At 51.2% G+C, this 25727-nt stretch overlaps 5 protein-coding genes across 5 annotated transcripts; 4 read left to right on the top strand and 1 right to left on the bottom strand.

Moving 5' to 3' along the window:
- Window positions 1-1621: 1621 nt before the first annotated feature.
- On the top strand, window positions 1622-2974 carry LOC116510197 (ubiquilin-1-like). Its single transcript, XM_032219669.1, has one exon. It carries the CDS (start codon window positions 1622-1624, stop codon window positions 2972-2974), a length of 1353 nt encoding a protein of 450 aa, XP_032075560.1.
- Window positions 2975-4751: 1777 nt separating this feature from the next.
- LOC116510052 (ubiquilin-2-like) lies at window positions 4752-6554 on the top strand. The gene has a single exon (XM_032219418.1). The coding sequence runs from the start codon at window positions 4752-4754 to the stop codon at window positions 6552-6554; it is 1803 nt and encodes a 600-aa protein (XP_032075309.1).
- Window positions 6555-11655: 5101 nt separating this feature from the next.
- LOC116510196 (ubiquilin-3-like) lies at window positions 11656-13332 on the top strand. The gene has a single exon (XM_032219668.1). The coding sequence runs from the start codon at window positions 11656-11658 to the stop codon at window positions 13330-13332; it is 1677 nt and encodes a 558-aa protein (XP_032075559.1).
- A 2373-nt stretch (window positions 13333-15705) lies between these two features.
- On the bottom strand, window positions 15706-16875 carry LOC116510195 (olfactory receptor 51G1-like). The gene is made up of 2 exons (XM_032219667.1): window positions 16340-16875; window positions 15706-16105 (listed from the first exon to the last, which is right to left on the bottom strand). Exons 1-2 carry the CDS (start codon window positions 16873-16875, stop codon window positions 15706-15708), a joined length of 936 nt encoding a protein of 311 aa, XP_032075558.1.
- Window positions 16876-16931: 56 nt separating this feature from the next.
- LOC116510194 (olfactory receptor 51E1-like) lies at window positions 16932-25466 on the top strand. Its single transcript, XM_032219666.1, is given in 4 exon segments — window positions 16932-17006; window positions 24297-24858; window positions 24861-25021; window positions 25023-25466. Coding segments are annotated over 4 exon segments (1242 nt in total).
- The last annotated feature ends 261 nt before the right edge of the window (window positions 25467-25727 follow it).

The following is a 25727-nucleotide window of genomic DNA, read 5'->3' as shown; positions in this document are numbered from 1 at the left end:
CACCGTGTGGTCCCCACGCTCGAACACCGAGTTGCAGAAGGAAGAATCCATCAATCCATGTAAAACCCTACAGTGGCATGAATGGATGAATGGCAGTGCCAACCGAGGAGTGGGGGTGGTGGTTTCCTTTGCCGCTTCTGTCTCTCCTGTTTGACTGCGGAGGGATGAAACGGAAGGATTTGCCAAAGGCCCCGGGGACCCCTGGGTGGGCCACGTCCTCCTGCTCCTCACAGCTGAGTGAGTCTATCAGAGGGAGCCCTTTCCACGTTTGGAGATCAAAATGCCCGCCCCGTCCTGTTAGATCGCTGGACGCAGCAGTCTTGAGGTTGTGTAAAGCTGGTAGCTGAGCTCACATAATAACACACCAGGTTTAAGATTCAGCATGTTGTGAAGGAGTCATAACATGGCTGACTTATTTGGGCTTCGCAAAGTACTATGTGTATCAAAGGGCAGTTAAACATCATTTGTTTATTGAGCCATCCCTCCCTCCCTCCAATTTCTATAGCTGTCCCACTCAGCCAATGGCAGGCTATAGAACAATGTTTCTCAACCTTGGCAACTTGAAGATGTCCGGACTTCAACTCCCAGAATTCCCCAGCCAGCATTTGCTGGCTGGGGAATTCTGGGAGTTGAAGTCCGGACATCTTCAAGTTGCCAAGGTTGAGAAACATTGTTCTATAGAATGATATGGATTCAGATTAGTTGAAGAACTGCTCGGAAAGGGGATGGAAACTAAAGTGCCCGTATTGTGGCCTGGCAGAGTCTCCGGTGCCTGTGGAGCGCCAGGCGTGGATCTGGTTTCCTGCTTAGAAGAGGCTGGAAGAAGGCAGGGCTGCCCAAATAGCCAGGGCAACGGCGCTTAGACTTACAGGCCCCTTTACGGCTCTTTACAGCCCCCGCTAAGCCGTTTACAGAGTCCGCCTTTTGTTGTCATTTTACTGACCTCAGAAGGATGGGAGGCTGTGTCAACCTTGAGCCGGTCCGCATCGAACTCCTGTCTGTGGGCAGAGTCAGCCTGCAATGCTGCACTCCAAGCATCTTCCTAAGGTTCCTCCCCCCGGGAAGCCTATCGTCCAGCTTATTATGGGATGGCAGATCTGGGCAACCAGTTGTATTCTAGCTTCTGGAGAGATACAGGATACCCTCCTCAAACACAAGAATCCCCACCCACCCCCTTCGCTTCCGGCACCTTCCAACCCTGGGAAGCGGATTCCTGCAGAGCAGGAGGCGGTGAGGCGGCCCTGCCGGTGGGCAAGAGGCCTTGGCCTGCAAGGCAGCTCAGGGGCCCAGACCGGCTCCTGAGTGCTCCTTTGACCCGCTTGGCCCTGGGGTGACACCGGCTGATGTCACAGTGACGCCCCCACCTGGCTGGGATAATGGAGGGAGCAGCTCCTGGGCTCAGAAAGCAGGAAGGAAGGTAATAGGAGGGGGAGGCCTGGGAGGGGGCTCTGACACCCACCCATGCTGGGCTTTCAGGGTACCGGTTCGCTTCCCAACCGAGAAAGTCCGTCCATCTCGGAGACTTGACCCCAACCGATTCCCCTTGTTGAGGAAAGCAAGAGATCCCGGGCGTCTCCCCCCTAAGCAGGCCCCTCCTCCTCCTCTTCCTCCTCCATGCACCATGGAGGCCATGAACATGCACCAAGAAAGCGCCCCCCACGGCTGCCCCGGCCTGGCCTCCAACCCCAACTTCGTCTGCGTCACTGCCAAATCTCCCCAGGGCAGAGCCCAGTTTGCGCTGCCTCGGGAAACGACCATCCGGCAGTTCAAGGAGGGGCTTTCCAAGCACTTCCAGTGTGAGAGACGCCAGTTGGTGCTGGTCTTCTTCGGGAGGATCTTGAAGGACCAGTGTACCCTCCAGCAGTGCGGGATCAGTGATGGGATGACTGTCCACCTGGTCATCCGGTCCCCGAAGGGAGGCCCAGAAGACCCTACTCAATCGTCCTACATGCCCAGGACCCCAAGCTGCACCCTGGCACCAACCGGCACCAGCCTGACCCTGCCGGCTTTGAAGCCAACCTGCCAGGGTTCTTGGGGCCCCCCAGAGTGGCACCAGATGCCAACCTCCGAGATGGTTGTTCAGAAGGTACGGCAGCTGATCTTGGCCAACCCAGAGATCCAGCAGCTGGCTCAGCAGTTCCCTGCCATCTGCCACATCCTGAACAACATGGGCATCATGCGGGTGATCTTGGACAAGATGAGAGAAATTATGGACCTGGCCAAGAACTCTGACGTGGAGCAGGACCTGAAGAACCCGGAGCCACTCCTGCTGAGTGTTCAGAGCAACACTCCCGGTGGAGACAACCCCTTGAGGCAACTCAACAGTGAGGTCCAGGAGCCAGGGCTGAATGCGGGCCAGGGCCCCCTTGCCACCCCCAGCCCTTACGTCACCCTGGCCCGGAACCCTTCTGCAGAACACAAGGCCAGGGATGGCGAGGGAGGAGGCTCCCTGTGCTCCGACTCTTTCCCCATCTCCAACAGCTACGGGAGGTTTTGCACCAACAACTCGAGCAACGAGGAAGGCGGCCTCTTCAACAGCCTTCCCGGCCTCCTTGGGTCTTCCCTGCCCAGCCTTGGGCCCAACCCCGGGGCAGGAGCGGGTAACGTGGGGGGCGTCCAGGCCCTGATTGTCAACCTCTGCAACACTTACACCCAGCGTGCGATGCTCTCCCTCATGCAGAACGCCCTGCTGGCCAACGAAGGGACGCAGGGCCCCCACCAGGACCACGTCCAGCAGCAGCTGCAGAGCTTCTACCGGCAGATGCAGAGGCCAGAGATGGTGGCCGCCTTGTCCAGCCCCAAGGCCATCCAGGCCTGGGTGCAGATGGAGCAGGGCCTGCAGATGCTGAGGGAGGAAGCCCCGGTGCTCCTACCCTGGTTCCTGCTGCGCATGAAGGGCCTAGGGCTCACCTCTGCGCCGGGAGCCCTGGCCGCCGGCTCTCCCTCGGAAGAACTACCGGCTGTTGTGGAGTAGGGGCATCCCCCTCTCTCTTCTCCCGGGAAGGAAGGGGCTGCGCCAACTCCAAGCGCAGGTTGATAGCCACGGGTGCCCATTGGAGAGGCGCCATCCCCAGGCAGCCGGATGAAGCCGTTCCAGGGAGTCAGAGGGGAACCCGGAGGCCTCCCCTGCGCTGGGGGTGACATCCCTGTCACAGGTTCTTCCACATCTGCTCCACGCTATAAACCAAAAGTGAAAGACAAGCAGCCTCCCTGCGTGCTCATTCCCACCAGGACGGGGGCTCACACTCCAAGGCTACTCAGTGGCTCCGGTCTGCCTGACTCAGAGGGGAGAGGACCCTTCACAGCTGGGGGAGGGGGGCTTTGCCTTCCTTTCCCACGGTCAGTAGTAGTGGGGACGCTCAGGTTGGGTTTGGGGACTGAATTCTATACTTTATTCTGGAAGGCTCAGCCCAAGCATCAGCTGGGCCTCAGGAGTTGACAGGGGGTGGGCACCAGGCCTGGACTGGCAGAACCTTGCTGAGAGACCCTCCTCCTCCTCCTCCTCCTCCAGAGCAGTGGGGGTGGGGTCATTTTCTAGGAGGCCCCAAATGATTCCCTTCTGGAAGAAAAACTGCAAGAGCAAGGCAAGTTGATTGGCATTCCGTGGCATCCAAATGAGCAAATCAATCAGTCAATCTTGAAGGGGGCATGTTCTCCATGCCCTCTTGGAGAGTTTGGCAGGGACCAGCTGCTTTGTCCCTTTGGAGAAGCCCCAGGCCCTTCCTGCTCTTTCCTCCCCCCAGTCAGCTCCAGGAGGTGAAGCAGCTGGAAGGAGACTGGGAGGCCTGCAGAAGAGACCGAGGGGAGACATATGGGCAGGAGGGAGTGGGCGTGTCCTCTTTTGCCCCCAGGGTCAGGGTGGGAATGCCAAGGGAGGCAGTTCAGGCTGGGCATCACCAATAAAACTTATCATCAATAAAATAAATGTGTCATTAGAATATAATATTTGGAGCTCAGGGTTGAATTGCAGCGTCCTTGGCACTGTTTGGCCTTGGAGGCTTTCTTGCAGATGTTTCATGACCGAGCTAGGGAACATCATCAGTGCTAGATAGCAAAGTGCAAACAGAGAGAAACCCCCCGCTCCCTTCAAGCACTGCTGGTCTTCCCTAGTTGGGTCATGAAACCTCTGCAAGGAAACAGGCTCTGAGAGCACCAAGGAGCCCTCGTTCCAACCCTGCTAGATATATTCTCCTGGGATGGTTACGGGTGACTGGAGAGGCAGGCAAGGCCCTTCCCACAACCTGTCCATGAACCTGTGACATCAGGGGCTTGGGTGGTGCAAGACCAGAGTAGCCAAGTGCCCAAGAAGCCCCGGGGACTGGACTCCACCCTGCGTAGGTGGAGAGGGATGTTGGCCAAACTTCATGAGGACAAACACCCTGGAGATGTGGTCCACCAACTGTGTCCCAGGTCTCTGTGAGGTCAGCGGTGAGATCACAGTCCAGCCAGGTCCAGGGAGAAGAGATGCCCAAGGCAGCAACAGAGGGGAGGAAAGGAAAATGAAGGAATCGGCCAGGTTGTGAGCACGGAAGAGAAGGGCAACATCTCGCTGGTATGTATGCTCTGGCCTTGGCTGGTGCTGAGACACAAGGGGGCAGGAGACCACTGGCCCCTCCCCACCTCCTCACAAGCACCCCTGCCTCACTGGAAAGAGACGTCCCGCTTCCCCTCTCCTCTTTCTCCCTCAGCCTCTGCTCTCTTCACAAGGGCCTTCGCCACCGTCCAGAGCGCGGCCGCAGCCTCTAGCGGCCATGTCCGAGAGCAAAAGAGCCCCTGGGGCCACTGCGAACCACAGAAGCCGGGTCATCAGAGTCACCGTCAAGACCCTCAAGCGCAAGGAGCCATTTGAGGTGGCCGACAGCACCCGTGTCCAGGAGTTCAAGAAGCTGATTGCTGAGCGCTTCAAGACCCCTCCCGAGCAGCTGTCCCTCATCTTTGCTGGTGAGATCCTCAATGACCAGGACACGCTTGTGCAGCGCAAGATTGGCGATGGGTCCAAAGTCCATCTCTTCATCAAGTCCCAGAGGAAGCCCTCGGGCAGCCCCAGGGACAATCCAACCACACCCACTGCCTTCCCGCCACCGCCAGCCATGCGAGAGATCTCCTCGGAACACAGCCTGGACCTTTCGGACTGGAGCAGCCAGCCTGAAGACCTGATGGCCTCCTGCCATGAAATTGTGGCCCAGACCATGGAGAACCTTCTGCTCCAGATGGTCACCCTGAACCTGGATGCCACCGCCTTGAACAGCAACCCGCTCCTCCTGGGTTTCCTCATCGGGGTGACCGGCATGAACGTGTTGGACCTGAATGCCCAGGACGTCTCTGACTTTGTCAGCGAAGCCCAGGAGCAGGACGCCACCCGGCAGGAGCTCATCATCGAAGTGATGCAGCACCCCTTTGTGCAGAACCTTTTTGGGGACACCGAGCAGGTCAGGCAGATGATCATGTCCGTGCCACAGATGCAGCAGCTGGCCGAACAGAACCCTGAGATCAACCACATCCTTAACAACTCCGAATTCCTACGGGAAATGATCGATGTGGCCACCAGCCCGGCCGTCATGGACGAGATCATCAGGAACCACGATCGAGCCCTGAGCAACCTGGAGAGCACCCCGGGGGGCTACAGCGCCCTGCAACAGCTGTACAACGACATCGAGGTCCCGATGCTGAACGCGGTGCAGGCCCAGTTCCAGGGCAATTCGTTTCCTCTCTCAGACCCCAAACCTTCCCCTGGGGGGGCCAGCCCTCTCTCCCGGACGGAGAACAGGGAACCCCTACCGAACCCCTGGGCACCCCAACCGAACAGCAGCGGTGGTGACAATATATGCAATGGTGACATCAGCAACGCCGGTAACGGCACTGAACAAGGTTACATCCTTCTAGCGTTGGGCCCCGGAGTCCGTCCAGGGCCTAGCAAGACGGAAAGCATCCAAAACATGGTTCATCAGCTGACGGACAACCTGGAGTTCATGCAGAACATCTCCAACGCCCTCACGAAGCCCAACGGCCCCACGCAGGCCTTCCTCAGCCACTGCAACTCCCCCATGAGGAACGAGGGTCCTCCGCCTCAGGAGTGGGCCCAGCAGCTCCCGTCCAAAGTGGCCAAGTCAGCCTCCGCCCTGCTGCTGACCAACCCCCGAGCGGTCCAGGCTCTCCTCCAGCTGCAGATGAGCCTGCTGGTCCTCACCAGGGAAGTCCCCGATTTCCTGCAGGCTTTGACAGACCCCGATGTTGACCTGGAAAGCATGGAGGACTCTGAGGAGGGGGACAGCCTGTCCTCAGAAGCAGAGAGCTTCATCTCCATCGAAGAGAGCTTGGAGCTGGAGAGCAACGCGTCCAAAGCAGATGATGAAGAAAAGGAGGAGGAGGAGGAGGAGGAGGAGGAGGAGGAAGACATGGAACAGCAAGCGCCAGAGGCCCTGTACCAGATCCAGTTGGAGCAGCTCAGAGCGATGGGCTTCCCCAACCAGGAGCTGAACCTTCAGGCTCTCATGGACACAGACGGAGATATCAGTTTGGCAATTGAAAAGCTAACAAACTCTCGTGCATCCTAGCTACAGATTTACCTTTGCCTCTTGTAGGGTCACCTGACACACTAAAGTCAGCATGGTGGATATAAACGGTGCCTTTGGTGCTCCTTTCCTCCGGGCGGAACCCTGGGCAGGGAGCCTGGCTCTCCTGGCACAGCAGGGACAGGCGGAGCGTTCCTGGCAGATGGGCTGCTCCCTTCAGCCTCCCAAGGTGGATCCCTGGGCCGCCAGAGGCCACTGCCGCCTCCGTGGGCTTCTTGGGGGGGAATCTGCCTGCTGCAAAGCCGAGGGACGGCCTCCAGCCGCCCTGGTTCTCTCCCTTCCAAGAGCCGCCAGGGAGATGCAGCCCCTGGCTTTGCTCAGCAGCCTCTCCAGCCACAGAGACAAGCAACGCCAGAAATAATCAGGGTGCAGCAACAAATCTCTCTCTCCCCCTCCCTGTGTGCGTGTGTGCGTGTGTGTGTGTCTCCCCCCTCCCTCTCTCTGTCTCTCTCTCCCCCTCCCCCCTCTTTCTGGTAGCAACCTGATTGTCGTGGTTTATATTTTGCTTGTTTGCTTCTATTTGGCTTGAGGTTCTAGCAGGATTTTGTAGGCATTCAATGTCTCTGTGTTGATGAGCTGTGCAGGGCTTAGAGGTGGAGCTCTCACCTCACTATCAGGAGGCTGCGAGTTTGATCCTAAGTAGCAGTAGAGATTTCTGTCTCTGGACGCCGTGAGTCTGCTGTAAACTCCAGGTAGGTGTCAGGAAGGGCATCCGGCCAGTAAACACCTGAGCCCTGTTCAGTCACCCCATCTTCCCCCTGATGCCAGGGACGATAGGGCTGTTGAAAGAGAAAGACAGGCAGTCTGCCTTTGGGCTGCATAGGTGAGCATGAGCGGATGTGTTCTTGGTATTTTGTGAGGGCAAACAACATTTTGATATGTGGGTTCAGCTCTGACCTTGTATCCATTTCAAAGCCTTTGTCTTCAAGCATCACCAGTTGCCCATCTTGAGGGGGGAAGTGGAAAACTGTGGGTTCCAAAGAATGGACCCCCCCCCCCTTGAGGTCTCAGGGAATCTGCTTTTCTTTTCATCTTTTCAGTTAGCTTGCTAGGAAATGCTTGACTTCCACAGCAGTTGGGAGCCAGGGTGGCGCAGTGGTTAGAATGCAGTATTGCAGGCTGGCTCTGCCCATTGCCAGGAGTTTGATAAATACCCCTTTGTAGTGCTTTAAAGCCCTCCCTCTGAGCGGTTTGCAAGGACAGCCTCTTGCCAACAATCTGGGTCCTCATTTTACCAACCTCAGAAGGACGGAAGGCTGAGTCCACCTTGAGCCGGTGAGGATTGAACTTCTGGCAGTGGGCAGAGTCAGCCTGCAATGCTGCACTCCAGCCACCAGGGCTCAAAAGGATGAAACTGAAACGAGCAAAGAGAATTGGAAATAAAAGTGATGAACTCAGTTGGGGAGAAGCCGAAGTGTGGGAAAACAGGAAGGATTGTGATATCTCAAAGAGGGGAATTGAAACAAACGTTACAGGTGGAATCAAAAGAGAGGTTGGGAAACAGCAAGGCTGAAGGTTGCCTATTAGGCTGAATAGTCAGATACAATTAGGAACACGCATCTGAATATTAATGTATCAAAACCCAAAATTTCAATAAGGAAAATTGCATTTGATAAAGAAAATTGAGTAATCACAAGATATTTAAAGAGTGAAAAATTGAAAGAAGAATAATTTATGCCCGTGTTGGTAAAATGCTTAATAAAATAAGAAATGGATGGTACACATTTTGGCTGCACTGCTAACTGGCATCTTGCTCCTATGTACGAGATACATATCCGGATGTTTTTTAGCGTTTTTATTGTTTTAAAGTCGTGTGTGTGTGTGTGTGTGTGTGTGTGTGTGTGTGTGTGTTGTTCCTACTCCCTTCATCACTTGGAAGTGAGAGTTGAGCATGTTATGAGAACTATAAAAGTAGCAGTAAAGGAGAATATTTGTAGCTCAGGGTTAAACTGTGGTCCTCTCTGAGCTTGGTGGCTTCCTTGTACACATTTCATCATCATCATCAGTGCTAGAAGGCAGGAGGAGGAGGAGGAGGAGGAGGAGGAGGAGGGAGCATGGAGGACGACTGTGGGGTCCTTAGTGCTCTTTGAGTGGGTTGTTTCCTTGCAGATGTTTCATGACCCAACTAGGGGACATCATCAGTACTGACATCATCCTCACTAGCAGCGATAATGCTACCCAGTTTGGGTCATGAGACGTCTGCAAGGAAACGAGGCACCTGGGATGATCTCACATCAGCTGCACCAGAAGCCGCGAGAAGGCTGGCTTCCTCAGATATCCAACCATAACATCCATCCCAGAGGAGGCATCCAGCAGGTTCTGACCGGTTCTGGAGAACCAGGAGCGGACATTTAAAAAAAGATTTTTTTTAAATTTCTGGTTAAACAGGCAAACACAACACCCACCCACACACACAAACATCATTACATATTGTAGAAGTGTGTCGATTGGTTACAAATAACTTTCGTGCATCTCTACCACAGTCATTACTTATGGTTCATATCACATTGTATATTTTAAATCAAGAATCTTTATATATCTTACTATCAACATCCCACAATTCTCATTTGACTGTGGTTGTTTTAACATCCTTTTGCATGAAATAGTCCAAAATTAAAAAACAACAACCACATAATGACATTTCATCAATTATTTCTAATATCATCCAATAACATTACACCTTTATAACATGTTCTAAGTAAGAATTAATTATGATTGATAACAAAATTTCTAATCCTCTTTTCCAAGTCGCTGTTTACTATGTGTATCCCAATTCCTTTGATTGAGCCAGTACATATATATATATTGTTCACTATATCCCTGGTCATTTCATTGTTATTGGATAATGGAAATTTTGAGTAGTTCGGAGAACCGGTAAATGCCACCTCTGACTGGCCCCGCCCACATCTATCCTTGTCTCCCGAGTCCCAGCTGATCAGGAGGAAATGGGGATTTTGCAGTAGCCTTTCCTTGCCACGCCCACAAAGCCACGCCCACAAAGCCACGCCCACAGAACTGGTAGTAAGAAATTTTGAATCCCACCACTGATCCATCCCATTGAGACTCTTTATCAGGGTTCCAAATAGCATCCAAAAGTGAATCAGAGTCCAAGGCAAAGCATTCCTCAAAAGTTCCAATTTATGAAGGGAGCCATGTTGGCACATCTGGGAAAATCTGAATCTGAAAGCTTCCCGGTTTTCCCCACCCAGTTGAAAGTTCAAGATCTTCCCCCCACACCCACCAGTCCATCCCATGGTCCAATCTCCCACTACCACGCTGGCAGCTTCCACCCATCCAGTTCCGGTCAGGTACAGAGGTGCAGAGACAAAGGATAATGACCTTGGCTTTCTAGAAAGAATGTTGTTATGGCTACATAGCATCTAACTCCCTCACATTTTCCCACCATAGAAAAAGGCATAGTAGAAGAATAGAAAGTGTGGCAGGCCAGAGATCCAAGAGAAAGCTGCAAGCCTGATGCTCTATGATGCTATATTATGATTACTTCATTACGGCTTTATCTTAATTTGATACTTTATCTTCTAACTATCTAAATAAACAAATAATTCAGAATCTGAACCCTGAGCTGGGTCATGACCGAAGGCTCACAAGTTGGCAATTTCCACAACCCTCTTTTTCCTTTCAGAGCAACTGAATAACAGAGTCGGGGGGTCTTTTAATCCAGGCAGGAGCCCCTCTTTCTTTAGAAGGGGGACCGGAGTAGCTCCCCTCTCCAGTCCTCTAGTTAATCTCCCCAATTCTGCAAGACTCTACAGAGACAATTGAGGGAGGGCTTGACAGCTCTCCTACTACCAGTAGTACCATCAATATTCTAGGATGGGGTCTGGGACTTGAAGACATTACAATTAGCCAGGAGACCTTGGCTTGGAGACCACATCCTCACAGATCTGCACCCTCCGCTGCCTTGTTTGTTTCCAGGCTCCTGAAATCACTGTTTCCTCTGATTGTAAAGACGATGGATAAAAGGAAGTTGACTTCCTCTGCCTCTTCATTTTTGGGAGGTTGCAGGAGATGGACTCTTACTGGATTTTCCCAGCTGGAGTAAGCAATGATCCCACTGCCATCATCTTGGATGTTGGATGTTTATTCAATTTGTATGCCGCCCTATTCCCGAGAGACTCAGGGCGGCTTGTTCTGCCTGAAGAGACCCTCCTACATGCTGGCCACTTTTCCTCCCGAACTTCGTGGCCGTGAGCCTTTCCTTCCATTTCCAGCTGGTCTCCTTCCTTGGTCTGCTGGTAGCGGGGAGAAGTAGTTCCAGTCCACCCCTAAGTACAGAAGGCAACTTCATGGTCAGTCACTCCTTCTCCACCCCAATCAGAATAACAGAGTTGGAAGGACCTTGGGGGTCTTCTAGCCCAGCCCCCCCCCCCCTGCTCAAGCAGGAGGCCTAAATGGTTCTCCAAGCAGTGCCAGCATTGCAGCAAGTGGGCTGAGAAAAACCCTCATCACGGGTGGGGACCTAAATCGGGAGGCCCCAAATTTGTCAACTTCTGGACTTGCGGCCTTGCTGGCTGGGGAATTCTGGGAGCTGAAGTCCACCTGTCTTAGCATTGCCAAGGAACCCCTGGCTTAAACCTCTGGCAAAGGGGTCCTTTGCAACCAAGCAGAACACAATGGGAACAGCAGCAGCATCCTTTGTGGGCGCACAGGGGATCCCCGTGGGGGCCAAGCGAGGGGGCACTTCCTTTGTTCCCCTCCGGGACCCTCTTCTCCCTCACTTCCTCAAAGGAGCCTCAGGAGCCGCTGGGGCTGCTGCCCTTCAAGGCCCTGGGGGCAGAGGGGGCTTTGAAAGGCCCAGCTGGGAGACCCAGGAACCGCTGTCATTTCAGGACTGTGATGTCATGGCCGTGATGCCACAGTGGATTTGGGGGAGCAGGGTGAAGATCCCTGGGGGAAAGAAAAGAGCTGGAGACTGGAGTGGGAGTGAGGCCGGGGGAAGGCATGCCTGCTGAAGGGGCCCGGGGCTCTCGGAAGGCAGGGCAAAGCATCTGGGAGCCTCCCCGGGACCCCCTGACCTGGACTGCACTTTTGCTAGGAATGGACCGGTGGTGGCCCCCCAGCCATGAGCAACGACCCCAGTGCCGGCCCCGTGGAGATCACCAGTGAGCCCAAACTCATCAGGGTGACTTTGAAAAGCTCAGGGAAGACGCAGGACTGCCTGCTGGATGGGAAGAGCAACATTGCGGAGCTCAAGGAGGAGGCCCGACGCCGTTTCTTGGTCAGCAAAGAGCAGATGCTTGTGATATTTGAGGGGAAAATATTGAAAGACCAGGAAACTTTTCTTCAGCATGGCATCCAAAATGGGGACACGGTGCATGTGGTGGTGGAAAGGCCAGAACTCAGAGGCAACCATGCCCTGCAAACAGCCTCCCCCGCTCCAGGCTGCAGTGCTCCCCATGCGGCTGTCGGTGCCTCGGCGTCTTCTGGAGGGCTGAACTTTCAGCCGCTGCTGAGAAGCATCCGGAGGGACCTCCTGACCCTGCTGGACATTTTGAGTGAGCTGCCTCAGCACTTCCAGCATCATCCGGAGCTCATGTCCCAGGTGGTGCAGAACTCCACCGTCCAGAGTCTGCTCTCCAAGGAGGGAAACCCTCTAACGGTCGCCTTCGTCCTGGGAGTCTCTAGCCTGGTCAGCCTGAGAGTGATGCAGTCCAGAGACGAGAAAGAGAGGGAGCTCAGTGGCAGGGTGGTGGCCGAGGTCCTGGAGAAACCTTTCGTCCAGAACATCCTCACCAACACACAGGAGTTGGCCCAGTTCTTGTCAGAGAACCCGGAGATGAAAGCATTTGCTCAAGAGACGCCACAGTTTGGCAGGCTGTTGAGCCTCAGCGGCTTAACTAAGATGATGGTCACCTATAAGAAGCTTCCACGACTGGCGGGCACTGTCACGCCGGACATCAGCCTTGAAGCGGACATGCTGGATGATCTGCAGTCCTTCCGCCAGTTGTTTGTGGACATCCGCCAGGTCCTCTCCAGTCCAGAGGTTCAGGATGAACTGGAGGAAAGGATGCTGAGGCAGACGATAGAAAGCAGCCCTTCCTTAATCCAACTGGCTAAAGAAAATGTCAGCATCGGCCACCTGCTGAGCAACCCGAAGGTCGTGGGAGAAATAATCAGGTACATCCGAAAGCCAGAAGTCAAGCAGGAAATGGACAGACATTGTGATCGGATCCTGAGCAACATTGAAAGTTTCCCAGGAGGCTACAACATCTTGCAACGCATGTATAAGGAGATGGAGGAGCCCATCTGGAGTGCGATGGAACAACAGCACAAAAATCCCTTTGCCACCCAGGGTCCAGCTTCAAGTCAGGCCGTTCTCCCCCCCGGAATAGAGAACAGAACGCCTCTGCCGGACCCCTGGCTCCCTAGGCCGCTGCAGACCAGGCCTCAGGAGATGGGCAAGGTCCACCACCCGAGAGGTGCTGCGGAAGACGGAAACCTCTGTCCGGAGAAGGTGTCAAAGGGGAGCCAAGTGGATTTTAGTTCAGAAAGCAGCCAGACTGAGGGCTTACCTGAAGCGCCAAACGCCAGCCCGGAGAGTTCCACCTCTTTCTTGCAGGACGGACAACCCCCAGCCACGGAGGCTCCAGCCCCACAGGCCCCAATAGTTCAGGATCTGCAGGTGCTACCTGGCCAGCCTAATGCAAACCTAAAGGAAGGGCTGAGTTCTCAAGAGGAGACAGAAAACAACCTTGTAACATCCACGGAGACGCCACCACCTGGCTCCGGTCTGGCCTAGTTCCGCTCTCTTTCCCAGATTCCTACTCAGTTCAGGTGTCCTTGGCACAGGCAGAAGGCTTTCAGCCGGCCAAGTCGTTGCTTGTTTCTTTTCAAGACTGGGGACAATAAAGAGCATTCTTTGTGGACCAGCCAAATGCAGTGGACATAGTGTATATTTCGCATTCAGCAAGGCATTTGACAAAGTAGACCACAAGCCGGTAAGCTAGGAAAATGTGGGATAGACAGCATCACCACCAGATGGATTTGTAACTAGCTGACAAAACATACTCAATGAGTAGTCCTTGACAGTAGTAGGCCTACATGGAGGGAAGTAAGCAGTGGGGCACCCCAAGGCTCCGTCTTAGGCCTAATACTCTTCAATATCTTCATAAATGGTTTAGATAAGGGAAGAGAAGGGTAACTCATCAAATTTACAGGTGATACTAAGATGGCAGGATTATCCAACACCCCAGAAGACAAGTCCGGGATCCAAAAAGATCTTGACAAACTTGAGCAACGGTCCCTATCCAATGAAATGAAATTTAATGTGGAGAAAAGCAAGATTTTACATTTAGGCAGGGGAAAAAAAACCGAGGTACAATTACTGGTTAGGCAAAGCCCGTCTCAAACGCAGGAACTGTGAGAGGGACCTTGGAGTCCTGACGGACGATCCCTTCAACCTGAGCTAGCAGTTTGGGACACCAGTTAAAAAAAAAGAAAAGAAAGCTAATTCAATCCTTGGTTGTATAAACAGACACAGAAGCAAAATCGTGTGAAATCTTAGTACCACTTTATAAATCCTTAGTAAGACCATACCTGGAATATTCGGCACCCGGTTTTGGTCACCATCTATAAAAAAGATGTTGGAACTCTGGAAAAAGGGCCGAGAGGAGCAACCGATTAGGGGGCTGGAGTCTAAAACCGAGGAAGAATAAAGGCAGGAGTTGGGTTTATCTAATCTAGGGAAGAGAAGGACTCAGGGGGACGTGGTAGCAGTTCCCCAATATGTGAGGGGCTGCCGCAGAGGAGAGGGGGCCGGCCTATTTTCCAAAGCCCCTGAAGGCAAGACAAGAGGCAACAGATGGCAACTATTCAAGAAGAGATCCAACCTAGAATTAAGGAGGAATTCCCTGGCAGTGAAAACCATCAATGGAACGGCTTCTTCTTTTCAGAAGTTGTGGGTGGCATCGGAGGCCTTTAAGAAGAGACAATGATTTGTCTGAAACGGTCCAGGGTTTCCCGCTTGAGCTGAGGGCTGGACTAGAAGACCTCCAAGTTCCTTCCAACTCTGTTATTCTGTTTCCCCCCCCACATATTTCACAAAGAGATAACTGTAGGAGAAGGGCTGGCAGAACCTGGGGCAGAACCAGAAGAATCCCCACACAGCCACCCGCAAACACAGCCGCCCTTGAGTTCCGCTGACCCTTCTCTGACTCCAAAGAGGCCTCTGGCCTGAGTTGAGAAGATTCCTGCACCTGGGCGTTTTAGCAATAAAGCGGCTTCATTGGACCTTCCCGTGTGGCCCTGGTCTTTTATGCCAATCAGCAATACAGGATCATAGCTCTTTCTTTTGCAAAAGAACCCAGGAAGATTGTTACACGAGCTCCATCACGGCCTTCTTCCTCACTTGTCCAACTCTTTGTTGTCTTCCTATTTCCAATTCTCCTCCCTCTGCCCCGCCCTGCTCATAAGCCCCCAGTTCTTCCATTCGTGGCTTCCCTGCCTAATCCCGACCCTGCCTGTCCTGTGCCGAAGTGCCCGGATAATTTACATTCTGCGGAATGATCCCTTTTGCCTCTGAGTTCCAGCGTCCAGGAGGCCAAGTCAACCAAGAGCCGAGGTGGCGCAGTGGTTAGGGTGCAGCGCTGCAGGCCACTTCAGCTGACTGCTATCTGCAGTTCGGCGGTTCAAATCTCACCGGCTCAAAGGTTGACTCAGCCTTCCATCCTTCCGAGGTGGGTGAAATGAGGACCCAGACTGTGGGGGCAATATGCTGACTCTGTAAACCGCATAGAGAGGGCTGAAAGCCCTATGAAGCGGTATATAAGTCTAACTGCTATTTCAGCTGACTGCTATCTGCAGTTCGGCGGTTCAAATCTCACCGGCTCAAAGGTTGACTCAGCCTTCCATCCTTCCGAGGTGGGTAAAATGAGGACCCGGATTGTTGTTGGGGGCGATGTGCTGACTCTGTAAACCGCTTAGAGAGGGCTGGAAGCCCTATGAAGCGGTATATAAGTCTAACTGCTATTGCTATTGCTATTGCTAACTAATTGTCCCTTATGGACCACTGCAGGCCTCCCCTCAAACTCACCTTCTGTTCCGACGTCCATCCACAACACAGCAGCCAAGCAATGCTGGGTCCCCTCCCTGCCCCTCCTCCCTCTCAGGTGGCCTAGGGTGAGAAGACTTTGCCCAAAGCTTTGAGTATTTCTTTTGTTTTGATGCTGTAGATGATGGGGTTCAGTAGCGGAGGAACCAGGAGGTAGATGTGGGCCAGGAGGGAGCGCACCAGAGGGGACGTATGCCGGCCAAATCTATACACCATGGAGAGGCCGATCATTGGGGTGTAGTAAACCACCACTGCACAGATGTGGGAGACGCAAGTGTTGAGGGCCTTCAGGTGACCTTCTCTGGAGCTGATGCGCAGGACGGTCTTCAGGATCAGGGCATAGGACAGGACGATGAAAAGGGAATCCAGGCCAAAAGTGCAGAGCAGGACAAAGAGGCCATAGAGGCTGTTGAGGGTTGTGTCTGCGCACGGGAGACGGATCAGGTTGGGGTGCAGGCAATAGCAATATAGCAATAGCAGTTAGACTTATATACCGCTTCATAGGCCTTTCAGGCCTCTCTAAGCGGTTTACAGAGAGTCAGCATATTGCCCCCAACAATCTGGGTCCTCATTTTACCCACCTCGGAAGGATGGAAGGCTGAGTCAACCCTGAGCCGGTGAGATTTGAACCGCTGACCTGCTGATCTAGCAGTAGCCTGCAGTGCTGCATTTAACCACTGCGCCACCTTGGCAGTAGGGGTGAGCCAGCACATTCGCCCCACAGAAGGGTAGCCTCCTCATGAGAAGAGGCAGTGGGACAAGCAAGACGATGCTTTTCACCGCAATGCCCGAGCCTATCAGGGCGATCCGGCCGGCGGTCAGGAGGGTGGCATATTGCAGTGGGTTGTAGATGGCGATGAAGCGGTCAAGGGCCATGGCCCAGAGCACCCCCGAGTCCATGATGGAGAAGCAGTGGATGAAGAACATCTGGCTGAGGCAAGCGCCAAGGCCAATCTCCTGGAGGTCCAAGAGGAAGACGCCCAGCACGGTGGGGAGGGTGGAGAGGGAGACCCCCAGCTCGCTCACTGCCAGCATGCAGAGGAAGAGGTGCATGGGTTTGTGTAAGTTGTGGTCCTTCACAATCACAAGGAGGACAGCAGTGTTTCCCAAGATGGCCATGGCGTAGAGGAAGCAGAAAGGGAGGGAGACCCAGGGGCTGCTGGCCTCCAGTCCTCGGATGCCCCCCAGGACGAAGGTGGGAGAGGAGGAACTCCAGTTTCTGAGGGGAGCCATGAGCGTCTTTCTCCCCCCCTCCAGCACCTGCAGGTACATGAAAATTAACAATGAGCATGGAGTCTGTGTTTCTGGTGCTTTGGTCCTGCCTGAGAGGCAAAGCAAGGCAAGATGACCTGCTACGATTATCGGTGATGGACCATCGCTTGAGCATCAGATGCAGGGTCCAATCTGAGACAGTCACCGGAACCAAAAGTTCATTCTTCCAAGCTTTCAGGCTCATGCTGGAGTCCATCCTCTGGGAGCGTTGGTCTCTCCAGAATAGGTACAGTGGGCTGTTCTACGCATTATATTATATTTATACTCATTGGTAGCTTCCTATTGCAATGAATAAGGCCATGCATTCAATTTTGCAGTTGCTAAGATTGTTGGCTGAGCAGAGACAAAAACAGCAAGGGAAATGACTGAAGCTGGGAAACGGGCCCCTTGTCAGTCAACAGGAGTGCTAATGTACCACCAGCCTATCCGGTACTTAGGAGTCGAGGGTGCAATGGCACAAGGAAACAACAATCAACAATAGCCAGTCACCAAAGCTCTCATTAACAACTGAAAGCTACACACAACCAGGAACCAATGAACGAAACCCGTGGAACAGCCCAGAGCGCCTATTGTGGAGAGGCAGAAGCTCCCCCAGGATGGACTCCAGCATGAGCCCAAAAACTTGGAGGAAGAACTTTGGGCCCAGGGACCGGCTCAGATTGGAATCTGCGACACTCACCTGGGACACAGGGATGTGGTGGACTTCATTTTTGCACGCTGCAAACCTCCCCAAACGGCCTGTTTTTCGCAAAAACGGGCCCGTTTTTTAAAAAAAAGGCATGAATAGCTTTTGGGAGTATCAGATTGTCCTTGAGAGGAGGGGGTGGATATAAATTAAAAATTGTGACTTGGGAAAAAGACCTATAAATTTTATTAACAAATGTTCATTTAGCTCTTGTTATAAAGGTGTAAGGTTTTTTGGGGATGAGGGGGGGCTGACGAGAGGAGATGGGGCATAAATAGTAAATGATTTTTAGCCAATTATAATAACAACAAGGAAATGTTAATGGTCATTGTTTAACAATATATACATGCTATGGTATTGGCTAAAGTAACTTAGATATAAATGTTAGTGAGTTGGGTGGGAAAAGGGGGGGGCTTAAAATGTTATTATTGACTTTTACTTAAAAGATGGCATAAAGGTGTAATGTTATTGGAGGATTTTTTGAAATAGCTAATGAATTCCATTATGTGGTTGTGTCTTTAAGTCTGAATGATTTGAGGTAAAAGCATGTTCAAATAATTGTAATCAAATGAGAATTGTGATATATTGATAGTAAGATTTTTGACTTAAAGTGTATAATCTAATATGAACTATTACTAATGACTGTGGTAGAAATGCATGAAAGTTATCTGTAACCAATCGACACGCTTTCTACAAGATGTAATGAAGTATGATTCTTTTTAAAAAAAGAGGCTGAAAATCTGGGTGTGTTTTATACATCGAATACAGCATTTTTGCCTCCCGAAGCCCCGCCCCTTCACCAAAATGGCCCTGCATACCCTTATGGAGGCTTTCAGAGAGCTCCTGGGGGCTGGGGAGGGCAGAAATGAGCAAAAAAATGCCCCCCTGCCCCCCAGCTAGGCATGCAATTTTTTTTGACAAAAAACGGGGCACTCTGCAAGCCTCCCAAAAGCTATTCATGCCTTTTTTTTAAAAAAATGGGCCCGTTTTTGCGAAAAACAGGCCGTTTTGGGGAGGTTTGCAGCGTGCAAAAACTTTTTTTTCCTCTTGAAAAGCTCTTTAACTGATTGATGAGAATTACCTTGATCAAGTGCTGTGCCAGCAAAAACAAGGTGCTGCAGATTGTCAGTGATTTCCTTCTCCAGCACATGGATAAATTCACCTGGAAACATCTACCTACCTACCTACTGTCTCTCTCTCCCTCCCTATCTACTGTATTTCTCTCCCTCTCCCTCTATTTCTCTCTCTATCCCTCTAGCTACCAACCTACCTACTCTCTCCCTCTCCCTACCTATTACTCTCTCTCTCTTTCTATTTCTCTCTCTCTATCCCTCTACGTACCTATCTACTTACACACTCTCTCTCCCTACCTACCTACTGTATTTCTCTCTATCTCTATTTCTCTCTCTATCCCTTTATCTACCTATCTACCTACCTAACTGTTCTCTCCCTCCCTCCCTCCTTACTGTATTTCTCTCTCTTTTTCACCCTCTCTATCCCTCTATGTACCTACCTACTTTTTTTAAAAAAATTGCCTCTTCAAAACCTTGGTGCATCCTATACTCCGAAAAATAGGGTATTTTTTTAAAAAGCTCAGGATTTCTGCCACCAGCAGTCGGAAGACTTCATAAAAACTCCTTGATTGCAGGACACATGGGCAGACTTCACCATCGTTCCAACTGGAAGACAGCTGAAGCCTCCTAGTCCAAGCCAAGTCCGAAAGGGCCGGGGAATTCCTGGAGACCTGCCACTCAGACACACCAGCCATCAACAGGCACATGGAGATAAACACCATCTACGCACCATAAGTCAGAAGCTAAAAAGGAAAATTAAAAAAATCCACTATGTGAAAATCCCGAATTGGCTATCACCAACAGAAAGGTCGACACACCCAAATTTTACAGATTGGAATAAAATCCTAAGATACAGAGACTTAATTGACATACAGGGAAACTTAAAAACAATTGAAGAATTGACAGATCAGAATATGAAAGTTGATTGGCTAACTTATCTCCAAATTAAAACTAAATACAATAAAGCTACTAAAATATATGGCATTGAAACAGAACCACACGAATTGGATAAAATTATTCAAAGTCCGGACAGAAAGATGATAGGGAAAATATACAAATTCCTCCTGAAGTATCAAATGGAAGAGGAAATTGTGAAAGAACAAATGATAAAATGGGCGCAGAACTTTGGCTATAACATTGAATTAGACAAATGGGAAAAATTTTGGGGAATAAATTTAAGAATGACAATCAGTCTCATACAAGGAAAACCAGTACAAAATGCTTTATAGATGGCATCTGGCACCATCAAGGTTGGCTAAAATTTCAACAAACACCTCCCCAAAATGCTGGAAATGTGATTCGGTACATGGAACGTATTATCATTTATGGTGGACCTGTGTAGAGGCAAAGAAATTCTGGGAAAAGATCAAATATTGGCTGGAGGAAATAACAAGAGTTAAATTAGATTGGAAACCTGAAGTTTATCTACTAGGAATTATGTCGGTGAAATACAAAAAAGAAATACAATATCTAATACTACATATACTTACAGCAGCAAGGATCGCTTTTGCCCAGAAGTGGAAAAACAAACTAACCCCAAATGAAGATGAAATAATAAGGAAAATTATGGACAGTGCCGAATTGGATAAATTAACGAAAGAAATACAAGGAAAGGAAGAATCAGAATTCTACCAGATATGGGATAATTGGTATAGATGGATGGAGCAAAGAAATAAAAAGCAATGAAAGAATAGAACAACACTCAAAAATAATAGTGATGAGTAAAACAAGGGGGTCATGATTGATGAAATCGAATCATGACAATAGCTGGCATATATAGACTGGAGATTGATAGAGAAAAGAGGAAATGATATGAAACAAAAATGGGCTTGTGGAAATACCATTCCCAAGAAAACATAAACTGGGAGTTGAAAGAGACACCTGTAACAATAGAAAAAGAAAGGAAGGGAAGAAGGAAGGAAAGGAGGGGAGGAAGGAAGTAGAGAATGGAGGGACGAAGGAACGGAAAGGAGGGGAGGGTGGAAGAGAGAGAAAGAGAAGGAGAGATAGTAGGAGAGGAAGAAGAAATGTGGAGGAGAGGTAGGGGAAGAAGAAAGAGGTAAGGAGAGGTGGGTGGAAGAGAGAGATAGAGAAGGAGAGAGGGTAGGAAGGAGAAGAAAGAGGGTAGGGGTAGGGGAGAGGTAAGGGAAGGAAGAAGGGGAAGGAGAGGAGGAAGGAAGGAAGTAGAGAAGGAAGGGAGGGAGAAAATAAAAGAAAGAAAATAAGGTGGTGTCATAGCAGGTGCGAAGGATGGTAAACAAAGCATTCCAAACTATACTTTATAACCTCTTAAATGGAATAATAATAATATAAGAATGGCAAAGAAAAAGAATAACTATGTGAATGTATACCTAGAACTGTATGTAAGAGAACAAATGACAGTAAAAATATAAAGCACAATATAGGTAAATAATATTTGGTCATAAGTAGCTAAGTACAAATAAATAAAGAATTGTACATGGATAACGAATAAGGAGATTACGAACGCAAGATAGAAACGTATAGAAGGGAAAACACTAACTGCAAAGAAACCGATTCGGAACTGCGGTACGATATACGATGGAACTTATTGTCCCTATGTTGTTTTTAAGTCATGTGTTTGTTTCTGTTGATGGGCTTATGTGTTTAAAATAAAAATTAATACAAAAAAAAGGAAACAGAAAGGCCAAAGTGCCACTTAGCCAGCAATCACTACCCGGGTAAGCAGAGAGGAACACCAAGCAGCAAATCACATACCCCATTCATAGAGCTACCAGTTCAGTGAACAACAGCCTAATCAAGGGACCATCAAGGAGAAAACAACATTCCCACCAACACTGACAGCACAAGTCACTTGCATCTCTCTCTCTCTCTCTCTCTCTCTCTCTCTCTCTCTCTCTCTCTCTTACACACACACACACACACACACACACACACAGACGCTTCCCCACCAGGACGGAGTTTTGAGGCTGTTTCTTCAGTGACCAACTCGTCCCCATGCAAATTGCTCAGGAGAAGCCCTCCATCTCCTCCTCTGCCTTCTCTGAGAGGCATTGGAGGGTGGCCAGGCTGACCAAGCCCTGAATTCTGAGCTGGCCAAAGGAAAGGGAGGAAGAGCTCACTGAGCCATGTGGAGAGGAGGATTCCTGTGAGACGCGTCTTCCCTGCAACCTCACCCTCCTTCTTACCTCTCCCGTGTATCCTGCAGAGCTACTTCATCGCCAGAAGCCTCCCCTGCCCCAAACAGCCTTGCTCAGAGGCAGAGCAGCCTGCCTCCCTTTAGAGGAGACAAGAGGGGCTCCTCGGGGGAAGCCTCCCCCAGGCCAGGACCTGCCCCTGAGTTGCCCGGGGACAACAGCTGGGACTGCTCGGTGCATCCCGACCATTGGGAGCTGATGGCGCGAGATCTGCCAGCACAACTCACCTGGGACCCAGAATCTGGCCAGCCTCCGGTTGTTCTTACCTGGAAGGTTCTCCTGCGCTGGACGGAAGGCACGCTGGTGCGCTTATGCACGCCCCCTTAGAGACCTCTTGGGAATGGGGTGAGTCCACGGTAGGCAGTTTGAGGTTAAGGTTATGGGGGTTGGAGGGTGTAACAACAGAGTCAGGTCGAGCATTCCAGGCTTTGGCCACCCTGTGGCTGAAGTCGTGTTTTTTGCCACTGAGTTTGGAGCGGTTGACCTTGAGTTTGTATCTATTGTTTGCCCGAGTATTTTTGCGTTTGAATTGTGTTATTGTATTATTGATGAGAAAAGGAAGGTTTTACACTTAGGCAAGAAAAACCAAATGCACAAGATACAAAATAGGTGGCTCTAAATCAACAGCAGTAACTCTGAGAGGGATATTGGAGTCCTAGTGGACAATCACTTAAATAAGGGCTGTGCTGCAGCTACCAGAAAAAGCCCAGACAATCCTAGGCTGCATCAACAGAAAGAAAGTATGAAGCTCATGTGAAGGGTTGGTGCCATTTTATACCGTAAGGCCACACTTGAAATCCTGCATCCAGTTTTGGTCACCACAATAATACAAAAAAGATGTTGAGGGTCCATCAAGAGGTCAGAGAAGAGCAACAAAGATGATCAGGAGGCTGGAGGCTAAACTGGAAGGGACCTTGGAGGTCTTCTAGTCTGACCCCGCGCTCAAGCAGGAGACCCTCGATCATTTCAGATAGGTGGCTGTCCAGTCTTCAAAACCTCCAGTGATGAAGGACCCACAACGCCTGAAGGCAACTTCTGTTCCACGGGTTAATTGTCCTCACTGTTAGGAAGTTTCTCCTGAATTCCAGGTTGCTTCTCTCCTTGATGAGTTCCCATCCATGGTTTCTTGTCCGGCCTTCATGTGCTTTGGAGAATAGGGTGACCCCCCCCCCCTCTATGTGGCAGCCCTCCAAAAACGAATTAAAGAGAAACTTCCTAACAGTAAGAACAATTAACCAGTGGACGGTAGCCAGGTTTTGAGGGCTTTGGGAAAGGCTAAGAGGAGTGTGGCTTATAAACTGCTCAGTAAATTGCTTATTATTGATTTTCTGGAGTTTAAGAACCTTCCTCATGACAAGTTTTACTACACAGGAGCATCTCCTTCTACCCTGAGTGAAAGAAGCTCCAGGGCAGTTTCAGAAGAAAGAAAAATAGCAGTAGACTTATATACCGCTTCATAGGCCTATCAGGCCTCTCTAAGCGGTTTACAGAGAGTCAGCATATCGCCCCCAACAACAATCTGGGTCCTCATTTTACCCACCTCGGAAGGATGGAAGGCTGAGTCAACCCTGAGCCGGTGAGATTTGAACCGCTGACCTGCTGATCTAGCAGTAGCCTGCAGTGCTGCATTTAACCACTGCGCCACCTTGGCTCTTAAAAGAAAAGCTTTAAATTTTAGAAAAGAGGAAAAGGGAGGCTAGAATGCGAATTGTGGAAAGTTAAGGGCTGGATGGACTTGAAAGAAAATTTTCAGTGGTGTGTTTAAAAAATGTATTTAAAATACATGAAAATTTTAAATTCCGCACAGATGATGACCAATCTGGGCAAGATGGGAGGGTGCGAGACTGTGCGAGCCCCTTCTCCCCCCTCCCCAACCCAGCCTGTGGCACGAGGGGTGGCTGGCGATTTGCTGAGAGGCTCATCTAGGAAGAAGGCCTGCTCTGCCCTGCCTTCCCAGGGGAGCTCCCTCTTCTACACCTGAAACAGGTGACTCTCTGCTCTTTCCAGGCACGGGGGTGGGGAGGAAGGGGGCCCACCAGCACCGCCTGGAATGACACAACTTTGCCTCCTAGGAGCCAATCCCAATAGGCACCGACTCTGGTGCTCCCACAGGGGGCTGCCTGATTAATCCTTCGCCAGGGGGATTTCTGAAGGAAAGCTAGACGCCCGACAGCCGTCCCCGAGGCTGAGCGGCACGAGAGTCCAAGTGCAGCAGAGGCCGGGCATTGTGGAAGGGGTGACTTCACAGAAGGCTGGCAGCTAGAAGGGACCTTGGAGGTCTTCCAGTCCAGCCCCCTGTTCAAGCAGGAGAGCCTAGACCAGTCCTGGCAAGTGGCTGTCCAGCCTCTTCTTAGAAGCCTCCAGTGCTGGAGGACCCACAACTCCTGGAGGTTCCACTGATGGTCAGGAAATTCCTTCTCCGTTGTAGGTCGGGTCTCTCCTTGATAGGTTTCCATCTGCCGCTTCTTCAGCCTGACCGAGAAGGGCCCACGGAGCATCTCGTCTCTCCATCGGGGCAACTGTTCTGCTTCGGTCTTTATCTTGGTTGGTTTCCCTGGTTTAGAAGAGTCCCACTTCTGGCTGGCTCTTCTGCTGGGCCTCCTGCTCGCTCTGGCTCTCCTTGGGAACGGTGCCATTGTCTACAACGTGGGTGTTGAGCGAAGCCTCCACCAACCCATGTATCTTTTCCTCCCCGTGCTGGCAGCCGACGACATCCTGCTCTCCCTCGCAATGGTGCCCAAGATGGTGGCCAACACTGGGCTCAACTCCACCAGCATCGCTTTCGACGCCTGCCTGCTCCAGATGTTCTGCATCCACAGCTTATCGGGAATGGAGTTGTCCCTCTTGTTGGCCATGACTTTTGACCTCTACGTTGCCATCTGCCACCCACTGAGCCACGCTTACATCCTCGCTGGGCCCAGGATATCTAAGGGAGGCCTGGGGGCAGCAATCCGTGGGGCAGCCTTGATGGCCCCCTTCTCCGCTTTCCTTAAGAGGCTGCCCTTTTGCAGATCCTCTCTCATCCCTACTGCCTGCACGGGGATGTCATGAAGCTGCCCTGTGCCAGCACCAAAGTCAATATTATCTATGGGCTGGTGGTCATCCTTTTGGCCATTGGGCTGGATTCACTCCTCATCTCCCTTCCCTGCGCCTTCATCCTGAAGACGGCCCTCCCTCCGCCTATCCCAGGAGGCTCACCTGAAGGCCCCGGGCACCTGCTTCTCCCACCTCTCTGCTGTCTTCCTCTTCTTTGTCCCCTTCATTGGCCTGTCCATCTCCCACAGGTTTCAGGGGGCCCATGGCTCCAACAGCACTCTTGTCCTGACCAACCTCCACCTTCTGATGCCTCCGGTGCTCAACCCCCTTGTGGACAGAGGGAAGACCAAGGAGACCGGGCACAGAGTCACCCACTCCCTCCACAGGATGGGCCTGAGAAGGGCCGTCCAGGATTCAAGGCCACAGCCAACTCAAGGCGTTTCTGCCTGTGGTCTCCCTGGGAGCCACGGAGGTGATTTTGGGATTGTTAGGGATTTTCTGAATCAGGTCACAGACTCAAAGACTGTTCCCACAAAAAACTCATTAATTGGAGAAAATGGAGTTCCTAGTCCTTATTTCTAAATTAATGCTAATTCTGTACTTGCTTCTGAGCCGAGGTGGCGCAGTGGTTAAATGCAGCACTGCAGGCTACTTCAGCTGACTGTTATCTGCAGTTCAGCGGTTCAAATCTCACCGGCTCAAGGTTGACTCAGCCTTCCATCCTTCCGAGGTGGGTGAAATGAGGACCCAGACTGGGGGGGGGGCGATGTGCTGACTCTGTAAACCGCTTAGAGAGGGCTGAAAGCCCTATGAAGCGGTATATAAGACTAACTGCTATTGCTA

This window comes from Thamnophis elegans, chromosome 6, assembly GCF_009769535.1.
Source record: "Thamnophis elegans isolate rThaEle1 chromosome 6, rThaEle1.pri, whole genome shotgun sequence".
NCBI lineage: Eukaryota > Metazoa > Chordata > Lepidosauria > Squamata > Colubridae > Thamnophis > Thamnophis elegans.
Note: the sequence above shows the minus strand (reverse complement) of the source record. Positions and strands in the feature narration are given on the sequence as shown.